Source organism: Salvia splendens, chromosome 12 (genome assembly GCF_004379255.2).
Source record: "Salvia splendens isolate huo1 chromosome 12, SspV2, whole genome shotgun sequence".
Classification (NCBI taxonomy): domain Eukaryota; kingdom Viridiplantae; phylum Streptophyta; class Magnoliopsida; order Lamiales; family Lamiaceae; genus Salvia; species Salvia splendens.
The window spans coordinates 571,828-586,188 of record NC_056043.1 but is presented as its reverse complement, the minus strand read 5'-3'; the positions used below and the strand labels follow the sequence as shown (position 1 = coordinate 586,188).

The following is a 14,361-nucleotide window of genomic DNA, read 5'->3' as shown; positions in this document are numbered from 1 at the left end:
GTATAATAACATCATGTTTTAGTCGTTATAATATTTTTAATCAACAAAAATAACTAAAAATTAAAGTTTTATAATTTTTTAATTAATAAAAAATAATTATTTTTTTCTTAACGTGTAACCCAAACCCGACCCAAACACGACCCGACCCGACCCAACCCATTGTTTTAGCCAAAAATCGGTCGTTGACCGTTAGTTTTTAACGAAAATGTTGACGGAGGACCAAAATGATCAAAATTCCATATGTGCAGGACCAAAATGATCAAATATCCATATGTGCAGGACCAAAAAATCCAAAAGATAATGTTGACCGTTAGTTTTTAACGAAAATGTTGACGGGGGACCAAAATGATCAAATTTCCATATGTGCAGGACCAAAATGATCAAATGTCCATATGTGCAGGACCAAAAAATCCAAAAGATAATGTTTAGGACCAAAATCGTAAAATGGCTATATGTTCAGGACCAATTTTGGCATTTACTCTAAATGTTATTTTAAATATACATGCACACACATAATCAGTCTCCATAGTAATTATGATTCTTAATTATACTTTATAATCATAAACCTGCCACAAAGAACGGTTTCAATTTGCTCACGCAATTTGTCTTTCTTTACTAATTAAGGGTTTAATTTTTTACTATTTTTTATTTCATCGATGTCAATTAAAAAAAATAAAAAATACAAAAGTTTATTCATATAATGGATCCTTTTTTTAATTGATTTCCAAGGGGTCAGTTTATTTTCAGTGATGTGATTTGAACATACAAAACAATTTAGGTCAATTCTCTATACTATGCTAATAGGATTATATAGAATTGTAGTGAATGTGACAAGGCCATCTTACAAGATAATTACATTTATATGTTATATTATCATACACGTTTTGCCTTAGTGAGAATAATACTTGTGTGGACGATGGCATTGATCAGTGTCACTCTATTTTAAAAACATGAGATTTGTAAATTTGTTTAATTATGATGCACATAGGCTATTATGGTAAATTAAACAATGATACTGTAAATTTAACTATGACAAAAAAAAAATTGATACTCTAATAATCTTAACTATCACAAAAATAAGTTATTAAAATTTCAATAATAAAATATTTATCCTTTCCCTCCATTTTCTCGTGAAAGCAATGTTCTCAAAAATGTTTTCTATCACTGCATATACTAAAAAATGTTATCTTTAAATAACCTAAAGCTATGGGCTAAAAGTAATAATCTCAAAATGAGTAATTTGAGAAATGAACGCCATAAGCAGAGGTTAATGGTATTAGTAAACTAACTCTTGAACAAGCCTCTGCTCTCACATTTTCTGTCGTTTTCGTAGTGCTCGTTTCACCTCCGACTCCCACAGGTTCTGAGGTCATTCCATCGCGTGGTTCCATTAATCACGCCGCTTTTAATCTTTCATCCGATGTTTGTGTTTTCTATTCTAAATAAGCTCTTTTCTCAGAGGTGAGTCTGTGAATATGGCTCGGATAAAATCCCGGACCTGCAACGCAGGAGGCAGTGACTAATAGTAGATTTTTCGAACAATCATCTGAAAAGCTTTGGATTTTTTTGTTCAAGGTGTATGAAATTGTCGTACCTCTGATGCTTCGAAGTTGCAATCAGGGAGTTCACCGCTCTCCCAAGCATCGGTAATAGACTTCAAAGGCATGTCCAAGAGTTCTAAGGGAAAATGCAGGAAATAGAGTAAGATAAAGTTGCTGAGAAATGCAGTTATAATGGAAATATGGTACAATAATCGAAAAAAATCTATCACCGGCCAACTTTCTCAGCTTCCGAATGGATGATATAAGATTATCGATGTCCTTTTGAGCCTCTTGTGACTTCTCTCTCTCGTCCACGACCAAAATGGGCTCGAGTAAAGAGGAGAGATGCTCGAACAGTAGCTGGATCAGTCTTTGTAGCTGTATTTAGAAAGCTGGTGAGAAAGATACTTCAGCTTAATAGTTATACATTTTTTAACTCAAGTATATTGAATTATTGATTAGTTCTTGCACTGCACCTGTAATGTTTCTTCAGCAGCCATGTCATCTATAAGAAGTATCTCTTTCACAAGTCTCGTAAAGACCGACTCGAGAATCATGGTCATGCTCTTCTCATATACGGAAGGAAGTAACAAAGGTTCCCAGATTATGTGCACTTTCTCGATCACAAACGCGATCTAGCAGAAAACTGAATCAACATCTCAAACTGGGGAAGGCATTGAAGCTTCTTCATTTCAATAAGGTGCTGAATACCTGATCGATGCAAAATTTGGCAGTTTCAAACTGTTTCACTTTGTGGATGTTTTGAAATCCATTGGCTCCATCGATAGCCTAGTCAACAACATATCACAGCACAATCAGATCGGGAAAAAAATGCACGCAAAGAAGATACCACGAAAAGGCCTCTTTCCACGAGAGTACCTGTTTTAAGTTGGACTTAACAAGCTGAATTTGACGCTGCAAAACTTCTTCAGCCAGGAGTAGAAATTTGGGAGCCAAATCAATAAATACAGCAAGCTCCTTAACAGAACTAGGAAAGTACGGGCGATACTGCAAAATTATTGCGATGGGATGCATTATTAAAAAGTACTAGTTCAGAGCTGAAAGACAGTCAATAACTCTAAATAAACTGCATTCAATTAGCTTCAGAAATCAGAGATCAATTCCTTCAGTTCGATGGCATGAGCATATTGTCGGAAAGGAATACAATATTTTTTTCTGATGATGCCAAAGATAAGGAAAGGAAAATTAATCAATATGCAGACCTACCTGAAATGCAAGCCCAAGAATCTCCTGAGAGAGGTAAAGACAGTCATTGTGCATGAGAACAGCTGCCTGGGTAATGGAATCGAGCTGGCTTTGAAGCTTTAGAAATCAAGTAGACGTTTCATAACATTAATATATTCGTTGAACTTTTATGAATATGAACGTACGTAAAATCTTCACCACAATTCAAAAGAACTTGACTAGATATAGCTAAAAGCAAAGTAATTTAATCTACACACCTTCACAGGGATGATCGCTTCGTAAAGAACTAGAGCATTTCTAGCAGCATGGTAGAATTCCAATGCCACTTTTGGAGGTGATAAGCACACATCCAGAAATAACCAGTGGAATAAAAACACATTCTCAATATGTGTGGGGTACAAAGACATAGAAAGTATATAAGTCGACAAATTGGCGAGAGTGTATAGTGAAATGAAAAACAAAAACATAACCTTTAGGGTTTGATGCACAAGCTCCATTAGTTCTTTAGCTGATACAGACACCACGCATTCCTCAGATGAAAACAGCAAAATAACGCGGTTGGAGTCAGCACTCTTCTTTGTTGGCGCCCAATGTTATCGTACTATAGTCCTGTAGGCAAATACACCACAGCTGAATCAGACAGACAAGCAGAAAACACTTACAAGATCACAAATATGTACTCACTTGAGGAAGACTGAAATCAGATTGCAGAAGAATATTTCTGGCCCTAGCCAAAATTTGAACTTTCTTTCTCGATGCAAAGTGCACTTCAACATTCTCAGCAAAATTACTCAGCTTATGATCTTTATCATTCGATGAAGATATGAACTTAAGTTCCTTCAAAGCAAATCAATTGTGAGTTTCCTGATCTGCTAAAACTCAGCGAGCTTCGAAGCATCATCGGGAACAACCTGAAACTCGATGGAGGGATTTCATGACTAACATCTCACCATGGGAAACAGAATTTTATGAAATCACATATCTTCTCAACAAAATTCTTTATATATGAACAGATATTTAATACTATGAGAATTAAACACAAACCTTGACAAGGAAATTTGAAATAATCATATCTGACATCCTTGGCCAAGTTAATTGTCCAAAACAGCGCATCCAAGATCCATCGTTGAAGCATAAATACTTGCTGAAAAAATTTATGATTTTAACGATGTTGGAGTACATAAGTTTACCATCCACCTTATTGCCCTGTGAATATGAGGACGATTTGATGGGCTACAAGCATGGGTTTAATTCACACAAAGGAATGAGTACATGATAATTATATAAACGCATTGCACACGAAAGCTAATTCTGCATCCAGATTCCTAATCTGTACCTCAGACGCAACAGACGGAGACATCTTAAGAACTGCTTCTTTGACATGGTCCGGATCCTGGTTGTTTTCTCCTTCAACTATAGGATTTGCTTTACAGCTCACCTCTGGCGTGAAAACGTATTTAGTGATCAAATCTGCAATTTTAGCAAGCCCACAATCAAGAACCCCAGCAAGCTACATAAACACCATGGGTGATTACGCATTGCAGAGAAAGCTGCCACTGAAAAATGAATATGGGAATATTTTCTAAATCCGGGAAGCATTATTCAGAAGTAAGTAAATTTTTACTCACATCCATAGCATTCATTATAGTGGACAGCTCTAGACCATTAACTCCATCGATCTGATACTTTACGTATACCGCATTGGCATCCTGATCAAACCGCACGGCAGTCTCCATAAACCTCAAAAGTAGCTCTTGAATCTACATCCAAATTGAACGGCTCTAAAAACAAATCATTAAATTGGATAAAATCACCATTTGTTACTCATCACCAATAAAAAAATGGAAGTTTCAATCGTCAATTGTGCCACAAGCAATGAAAAAAGTAAAAAATTCAACCTTTTCTAAGTATGAGAAAAGCCTAACTCCTCTAAGTTCAGAAAATGAAATGAAGTTCTCTATTCACGAAGAGTTCTTATTGCATAAGCTTAATAACTTTAAAAATTGCACAAAATACAGCCTTCAATCCAACTAAGGCAGAGCAAAATTACGAGAAAATATATTGAAAAAAATACATTTGATGTTCAATCCAAATCAACATTTGCAAAATCCAATTCCTCTGATCACAAAAAATCAAAGGAAAATTCCAATTCACCTCCTCGAAACAATCCACCCACTGTTTTCTGAGAATCGCATAAACCGCCGGCTCACCTTCCGCCGCCGTGTGAGAATCGCCACCGCCCTTCATTCCAAGAGCTGCTTTCAGCTCCCTAAGCCCCTCCGCCGCCTCCACCACTCTCCCACTCTTCACATCCTCCCTAACCGCCCCAATTTCCCATCCAATTCCAAAATTACCCCCAAAAACTCCACAATCTCCCCTTTTCCCCGCGCTTCCGCCTTTTTTCCACAATCTCCTTCACGATCCTCTCCACATCCGCCTCCACCGGCTGATCGCACACGAGGCTCAGCAGCGCGGTGACGTCTCCGGAGAGATTCTCCGATTTCGAAACGACGTCGGAGCAGCGCGAGAAGAGGGCGGAGAAGTCGGAATGGTGGGAAATGAGGTACGATTGGACGGTGGATTTGATCCGGAGGTAGTGGGAATCGGGGCGGGAGATGAGGAGGCGGAGGTCCGGCGCCGACAGCGGCGAGGAGAGAAGATCTCGGACGTTGATTGTGTTGATCATGACTTCGATCGTGAGAGTCCACTGCATCGACTGTGGGGATGTCTGCAGCAGATAGTATGGCGTTGCAGAAAATTAATGTTTTCGGTGAATTTCACTTTAACCCCCAAATAATTGATAATTATCAGTTTTCACCCTTTATTCAAGAAAATAACAAATTTCACTTTAAAATCTTTGATTTGGACTTTGGAATTCGTTAAAAAGTGTTACTACTACACTTCTTCTAATATCATCATTTTTACACGTTAATTAGACATAAAATGCTTAATTTAGAGTTATAACAACATAAAATGAAATATTTTTTGTTGCAACACAAGTTAATGAGTATAGATAAATTATTTGATTACATGCTCTGAGAAGGTTGATATCACGTCTGAAGAAGTCGAATGACAGAAACTCATACATCCTATTCTGTATAGAGATTGAATTTTGAAACAATCATAATCTATATGTGAAAAAACCTTGATTCGGTAAACAAAAATGAACGAGAATGGATGAAATATGTTATCGATGTAATAACAATTGTTTCAGTAAATATACTTTTCAACCACTTAGACCCACTTGATTACTTGAATCGCATCGTACCAAAACAAGGTCGATCAAACTCTCTATGACAACAAAAGAATAATACATTAATACTCCATAAAACTATCACAATTGGTTTTCTTTATTTTTGAATAAGTATTTGTAGTAGTATAATTTAACTCCAAATAAGTGTATTATTTTTAAATTTTAGAAAATTAGATCGAATTTCTAATTTCAATCTTGTGTCCAATGCAATCCTTCAATTGCATGTCTATTTTTTCATGCAACAATCAAGGTACAATAATAATTTTGTAAAAATAAATATTTAATGTCAAGAGAGATAAGTTAGAAAGGGAGAGGGCATATAAAATACTCTTCCAAAAAAATATTGAATCGACATAATTAATACGATCAAATGCAGCCAAAGATTTCGATAGTACCAATTTAGCAACCACCCACCGAATGCTATTAATTGCAACTAATATCGCATTCGCAGGCATTGTACTTATATACCATGCATGTTTTGCTAGATTTCTTTAGTACTTACAATAATATCACACCAAATATGTATGAGAATAAAGTTGACAAATTCATACATGCCAATGCATTTAAATCCCCAACTATAAACTAGAGGTGCATCTTCTCACTAGCGATTGATGTCAGATTTCTAAACCTTTCCGATTCGACACGTGTCGTTTTTTTATGCACAACGATTATTGACTAATAAGTCAATATTATTAAAGCAATGAATTGTGAGTTCATTCACGTTAGGGGGTGTTCATTTTGTAAAATTGTATCAAGGTATTATATATGTAGTATGTTTGGTTCATGAGATTCAATCTCACAACTCAATCTTAGATGGATAATCATGGGATAATTAGTCATAGCTAACCCTTTATGATTAAAATAATCTCACAACTCAATCCTAGATTATATTTTGGTATTATTTTATCTAGGAAACCGAACACCACATAAGTGTTAAGATGCTTTTATCTTAGGCGTCGCTCAACTATATCGGCTAAATCCTTTAAAATTTAAATTATCGGGTTGTTAATGATTGTTTTTACGTTTATTAGACAGTGCCCGATTGTTTTAGTTTGTGATATTATGTTCGGGTTGTAAATTCTCTCTTTTTTATCGTTTGTGCTCACTAGATCACTTTTTTGATGAGTTTGTATTTTTGCTTTGTGTGGTTCACATGTATTTGCGGGATTGATACTTCTACGGTCTTGATATTGTTGTATGTTGTTTGCAGTTTGGTAGTTGATTTTTTTTTCTCATTTGCTATTGCACTAATTTTTGCTACTTTTTAGAACTTTGCTTGTCAGCTTCTTCTGGCTTTGAGTAATTTTCGTTCATAAAAAAATAGTGATACGCGGAAACAAATACTGAAAACTAGATATAATAGTTGACATAACATATATATTGACATATAACACGAACATCGTCAAACATAAATCACGCTATCTCACAATCTAAGTCGAGATATTAATTATGCGCGCACACGAGCACTAGTTGGGGGCATCGGTCACAAAAACCACAACGTACTCAAAACCTAGCTAGATGTGCGCTAGTAACACGAAATCGGGGTCGAACAAGTTTTATATTTTTCATAAGAATTCACGCAGACTATGCTTGAGCAAATAGGTAGCCACAATTTGGCTGGCTTTCTGAGTTGGATGGAAAGAATCCCAGAACACATATTTATTTGCATCTGTACATGTGAAGGGATTGAGCTGGTCGCACATATACCCCATTTCGAACATTCCTGTCGCACAACATGCGACTGATGCTACTTCAAATCCTGTCAATATATTTCACAACATAATAAGTTAAATAAAAAATATATAAATTAATTCATATTTCAATTCACACAAAATCCATAAATAATCTATTATAGCCGAAATAAACCTAGAGAAGAATAATTAAAGAATGTTAATTGGTTAGCTAGTAACAAATTATTTACCAACCTTCAATTTAATTAACAACCTCTAAAATCTGGTGCTCACATGCATAATTCATAACAACATGGTACTATTTTGTACTATCACATAATAATATTACCCTCTTTTCTTAATTTTCCAGCTATATTTGTATACATAAACACATACAATTATTGAAATTTATTGTTGCATGTTGACATTAAAACAATGCCCAACCACCTTCATACTTAATTGTATCCTAATTTATAGCCCCAAATTGCCGTGTAATTAAACTATTCACAAAATATCTGATCATTTGGAAGTAGTATCAAACTAAAACCCCATTTGAGACGTAAGACTATCTAAAACGAGACTGGTCCCTCAAAACTCGAAAACATAAACTTACCAAATTGAGAAGGCTTCTTGATCATTTGCATGAAAATCCCATAAGGATTAGAGAAAACAACCTTAATCCCACTCAACTTCCCATTCACCTTCCCAACCAAACCATTCAACTTCTCATTAAAATGCAAGGCCACAAGATTGTACCCTTCCATGCACTCATTCCCATTCCCATTCACATAATTTGTTGACCTCTCCAACGGCAAGCATCCCATCGGTGGGAGCCCGGTCAACGAGATCTTCCGGGCTCCCAGGCCATAAATACTCGTGATGAACTCCTCCACTAGCCCGACAAGGAAGTCCTGATACTGGTCGACCGTGTATCTGGACCTCGTGTTCGGGATAGTGTAGTAGTTCTCTAGGAAGTCATTTGTGCCTAAGCTTACCAAGTAGAGAGCCTCGTTGATTATGGAATTGGCCTTTGTTTCGCCGGCGTAGGCTTTCAGTTTGTTTTGATATTCCTTGTAGTATTCCACCTCTTTCCATAGAGGAATCACATTCTACATAGATATCACAAAATTCAAAGTAAATATACACAAATTGATCAAAATTGAGTATATGTTGTCTATTTTAATACTGAAATAAAATACTTTCAACATATGATAATATTAACTTCATTTCATTCATTATTATATGCATAATAAATGCTGCTTATTTTCAGTCTGATATTTTTCGATCCAAGTCAAGTGAAGCACAGAATTATCTCCACTTCAGCAACAAAACACAAACACACACACACAAAACCAACAAAAAAGTGTGATTATGCAAATGAGAATCTAGCTAATTTCTGAATTTGTATCAGAAACAAGCTTGAAATTATTCTCATGCAAATTTCAATTTGTATGTATCAATTTCCGCAAAAAAAAAAGTAAACAATTAAAATCGCAACAACGAAACATGATATAAGCGTGTCGCTAAAACCGATCTCGAACTTACGAGAACATTCGAAGTCGCGTTATCAAATCCGGTGCCGGCGGAGGCGAAGCAGACGCCGGTGGCGAAATCGGAGATGTTATACTGCGGATCGAGGTACGCCGGCACGAACGGCCGGAGACCGAACGCCTCCGAGATGAAATCCGGCGGAATGCGGCCGTTCGAGAATCTCCCCGTCGGTTTTCCGCCGTAGAAATCGCGGCCGTAGGGGCGGAAATTGCTCCGCAGCACCGTCGATATCTGGTTGTTGTTGCCGGCGTCGACCGATGAGTCTCCGAACACGATCACCGCCGGGACCGCGGCGGCGCCGCCGCCGCCGAGGAGGCAGAGGAGGAGGCAAGCTAAGAGAGGAAAACTGAGCATTTTGGAAAATATTAATGTGTTTTTTGGTTGAGGCGATAAATGGAAGGGTTTTATATAGAAAATTGGGGAAAAGTTTGTTGGTTGATTTATTTAATGGATTTGGGAGTTGAGGAAAAGGAAGAAGCTTTTAATGGTGCATTGAATTAGAGTGCATTGGTGTGAGGTGGTTAAATGGGTTGGCAGGGTGTTGAAATGCACCCATGCATTCATGCACCCATCATCGAACATCTGTTGATATTTAGCTCGATGAGTATGTGTACATGGTAGCGTTCGAATAGACCGGTAAATTTATGTGTTTGGAAGTGATTTGGAGTAATAATTTTGTTATTGAACACTTATTGATGTGTTTAATTTTAGAAGGATGGACCATTACAAAAGAGAAGAAATTAATGAAATGCTTTTCTTACTCTAGATGTGTAGGCATATACATTTATTAATTTTGTGCCCTAATTTTTCTTTCTTCTATTACTGAAAGATATTCTAATTGCTGTAGCAAAAAAGAGTTATTCATGGTACAAAATATTATGATGTAAAATATTGTAAGATAAATAAAGGTGCCTTTTATTGCACCTATAACAAATAGAGGGAACATCTTTTTTGATCCACGAACTTTATCAAAGTATTATTTTAGGTCCGTGAACTTTGAAAATATCATTTAAAGTCCACCAACTATGAGTTAATATCATTTGAAGTACTTTTTACTATTTTCAATTTTTTTGGACAAAAATACCTTCAATACCTTAAAGGGTGTATATTTTTAATAAATTTATCATATACTCATATTTTTTATAAATATCTTTACAATATATTTTTGACAAATTTTCTAAATATAATTTGACCTTCAATATTATCATTTAATTTTGTGACATGCAAGAAAAAATCTTTATTCAATTTTTTATTATTAAAGAAAAGTTCTTTATTCAATTTTAAAAAAATTAATATAAAAAATTGAAGAAGCAATTTTACTTGCATGTCACAAAATTAAGTGATAATATTTAAGGTCAAATTATATTTAGAAAATTTATCGAAAATATATTGTAAAGATATTTATAAAAAAATATGAGTATATGATAAATTTATTAAAAATATATACACTTTATAGTATTGAGGGTATTTTCGTCCAAAAAAACTTGAAAATAGTAAAAAGTACTTCAAATTATATTAATCTATAGTTGGTGGACCTCAAATGATATTTTCAAAGTTCACGGACCTAAAATGATACTTTGGCAAAGTTTGTAGACTAAAAATGATGTTCCCTCTAACAACCAATCTAGCTACATGGCATATGCAATAAATAGTAGTAGTAATTAATTCAATTGTATATTTCCGTAAGTAATTTATTGGGCGATAGCTGTGAGGCAGAATAATAATTAATTTATTAATAATTTTTTAAAATAATGTACATAAATAATGATGCAAAATATTATGATGTGGTGAAAGCACTATGTTCGAAAAAATGTGCATTTAAATCCCCACCTGAAATGGAGGCCATTCAGTAACCGTATTTTTTTATTTTCTTTTCATGATACATAGTTATCATCGACTGTCCCTCTCAAACTAATATTTTGTTGAATTCTTTTTAATTTTTACTCCAATTTCGTTTTTATTTTTGCGAAATAGAGAATATTAAAAAAATACCGAAACAATTTTATAAATAAAAATGCGACGAGTGTTGATAAAGTGAAAGTGAAATGAAATATTATGAATAATGACATAAGGGAATCCCCATTTTAAAATTCGACATGGGACTTTATAAGTAAGAATACAATTAGATAATTAAGTAATTGAAAACGGTTGTTAAATTACATTCTTGTTGTGTCGTAGTTTATATATTACTCCAAAAAAGATGTATTTTGTTAGATTTTATTCTTATTGATCGAGTATTATATATAGTATATTTGAAGTCCAGAAATATCGATGATTTATTGAGCTGAATCTGATGCATCATTAATAGCTGCACATTTTGGTTACAATCAGATCGTTCTTTTAAAATACTAGTAAAATTTATTTTGGCTTATTGTATTGATTTTTAAGTGGCATTCCCTAACTAATATGTAGGGTTACATTTTGGGGCTCATAATTAATTGACCTTTTTAAGTTGTAGTATCTCTTAGGTCTATTCCCTAAGGAAAAATGTGCCATAAATGATGGAATATGTAGCCATAAATCTAATTCGGATTTTATTTTATTTTGGTGTAATAATGAGTTTTAATAAAAATTAGATAGTGTGTTATGTGAATGTAGATATAATCCGACTTATAATGATTGGCCATATTCTTGGTAAATAAGTATGGAAACTTAGATATTAAAAAATGTTCTAAAAAGGGAAGTTAGAAAATATGTAAAATTTTCGAGACATATTCAAAATGACAAAATATACTGCTCCGTATTATTCATGTATTGAGGATATTATTATTATTTAATTCGACAAGCGCACCAGAGTGTGTCTCATTATTAAAAACTAGTTTTACCACCAGTGCTATAAAACTTGTAAAAAATTCTTAGATAAATGAATTTAAAATACAACGTTGACAAATATTGTATAATTATGCTTGCAGACGGAGAATAAATATCTAATAAAAAAATACATTGTAAATATCAAGACAAATGAATAAGTGTCTATTTCCAATGAACAAATATTTTTTTTGAATTTGAAACGCATATATGAGTGGACTAAATAAAATATAATACAGAATAAAGATGAGATAATGATACTTATATACATACATTATACATAAATAAATACTAAAATAAGTTCATTAAAAAAACAAAAATTCATAAATACGAAATTACGCAAATATCAACAATCCAATAGTTCATAAGTTTTGAAAAACTTCTTTATAAACAATGTTAACAGTAGAATCACCATTGCCTTCATCTTCTTCATCTTTACACACCAAAATCTTCAAACCTTCACGACTTGTGACTCTTGATATAGCAACATACAGCTGTCCATGATTGAAAACAGGTTTTCTCAAAAATAATCCAACATGAGAGAGTGATTGACCCTGACTCTTGTTAATTGTCATTGCATACGAAACAGCCAAAGGAAATTGTCTTCTTTGGAACTTGAAAGGCAATCTCGGATCAGATGGTATTAAGGACATTCGAGGAATCAACACTTTATGACCAATATTATGGCCACCCAATACCTGTCCCTCTAACACATAATCACCTAATTGTGTAATTATCAATCTTGTGCCATTACACAACCCGTTTGACAGGTCTATGTTCCTAAACAACATCACATGAGTACCAACTTTCAGCAACAATTCATGGTTAGGTGTACCAGAACACTTCAAATTATTCAAAAACTCAACATAATGTATCTCAGCAAGACCATTTGATGTGGAGTCAGAGTTTAAAATACTATCAGAACTAAAGTAAACTCGACCTTGAGACTGATCCAAAGAAATCATAAATTGGTTAACCTCGTCAACTACCTATAAAGTAGGAGCAAGTATAGCACGACCATGCAAACAACTAATCAATTCTTCAGGATTCATGTAAGAAGGATAGACGTTTGAAACAATGGTTCTAAGAGGATCACCAGAATTTGACAAAACAATGTCTCTAGGAAGTCGAATACCCACTTCACCATCATTTGGACCACCAATAACACCATCTCCAATATAAGCAACCCAAGAGGAAAATTCCTTCAATTTAGAGGCTTCATCAACATTTTCAACATTCAAAAGCCTAATATTTTTGGTCAGCCTTAAAACTGTGCAACTCTTCCAAAGATAAGATGAGTTAATGGTAGCATTCACAACATCTTGACGACTGCCTTTAGGAACAACTGGCAAGATTTGTCTAAAGTCACCACCAAAAACAACAGTTTTACCACCAAACGGTTTGTTACTATTTAACTCATTGCATACACGCATAATATCTCTTAAAGTTCTATCCACGACTTCTATGCAGTATTTATGAATCATCGGAGCTTCATCCCATATAATAAGCTTAGCTCTCACAATCAACTCAGCAAGTGCACCGCCTGGTTTAATATTGCACATAGAATCTTTATTCACATTAATGGAAATTTTAAACCGAGAATGAGTTGTTCTACCACCAGGCAATAATAAAGAAGCTATGCCACTGGACGCCACATTTAAAACAATATCGCCCTTCGAACGAATCCCTGCAGACAATGATCTCCAAATGAAAGTTTTCCCAGTACCTCCATAGCCATAAACAAAAAATTTTCCTCCATCATTAGAATGCACAGACGACATTATAGTGTCATGCACATAAAGTTGTTCATCAGTGAATTTGGAGATAAATTCCAAATATTCCCTTGCTAAACATTCACGATCATAACACAACTCATCAGTAATCAGCCTATTTTCGCTTGATTCAAAATACTGATTATCAGGATACGGCAAACCATGGAAATCATGCAAAGTTTTGCCAAGATTCTGCAACAATTTCTCAATCTCTGCCAATGCAAAATTCTGAATTTCATCCCCACTCAAGATCATACATGTAGTAATTAAGAATACGTTGTTAGAATTAAACTTATATTATAAATTGAAATTAATAACAAATAACATAATAAACATGCAATGAAAATAATTAAAAAAATAACTTACCAGGATAATTTGTTAATTTCCGGCGGTTATAAAGAACATCTTCAGGCAAATATTTCCAACAACTTTGCCAAACAAAGTCCGGGAATGAAATAGATTCTGATGTTAACAAATTCACAAAGAGCAATCTCAAAGAGTGAGCTGAAGCCCAAAAAGAAGCCTCTACAATTCCATCAACATATTCCTTATCATCATCC

General features: G+C 34.5%; 2 protein-coding genes and 1 pseudogene across 2 annotated transcripts; all 3 read right to left on the bottom strand.

Annotated features, from left to right (window-relative positions):
* Positions 1-1,061: 1,061 nt before the first annotated feature.
* LOC121759432 lies at positions 1,062-5,489 on the bottom strand (annotated as a pseudogene).
* Positions 5,490-7,351: 1,862 nt separating this feature from the next.
* LOC121756810 (GDSL esterase/lipase At2g04570-like) lies at positions 7,352-9,608 on the bottom strand. Its single transcript, XM_042152205.1, has 3 exons — positions 9,216-9,608; positions 8,284-8,779; positions 7,352-7,759 (listed from the first exon to the last, which is right to left on the bottom strand). The coding sequence occupies exons 1-3, from the start codon at positions 9,573-9,575 to the stop codon at positions 7,566-7,568; spliced, it is 1,050 nt and encodes a 349-aa protein (XP_042008139.1). The 5' UTR covers positions 9,576-9,608; the 3' UTR covers positions 7,352-7,565.
* Positions 9,609-12,391: 2,783 nt separating this feature from the next.
* LOC121759066 (ATP-dependent DNA helicase pif1-like) lies at positions 12,392-14,056 on the bottom strand. Its single transcript, XM_042154565.1, has 2 exons — positions 13,106-14,056; positions 12,392-13,018 (listed from the first exon to the last, which is right to left on the bottom strand). The coding sequence occupies exons 1-2, from the start codon at positions 14,054-14,056 to the stop codon at positions 12,392-12,394; spliced, it is 1,578 nt and encodes a 525-aa protein (XP_042010499.1).
* Positions 14,057-14,361: the final 305 nt, after the last annotated feature.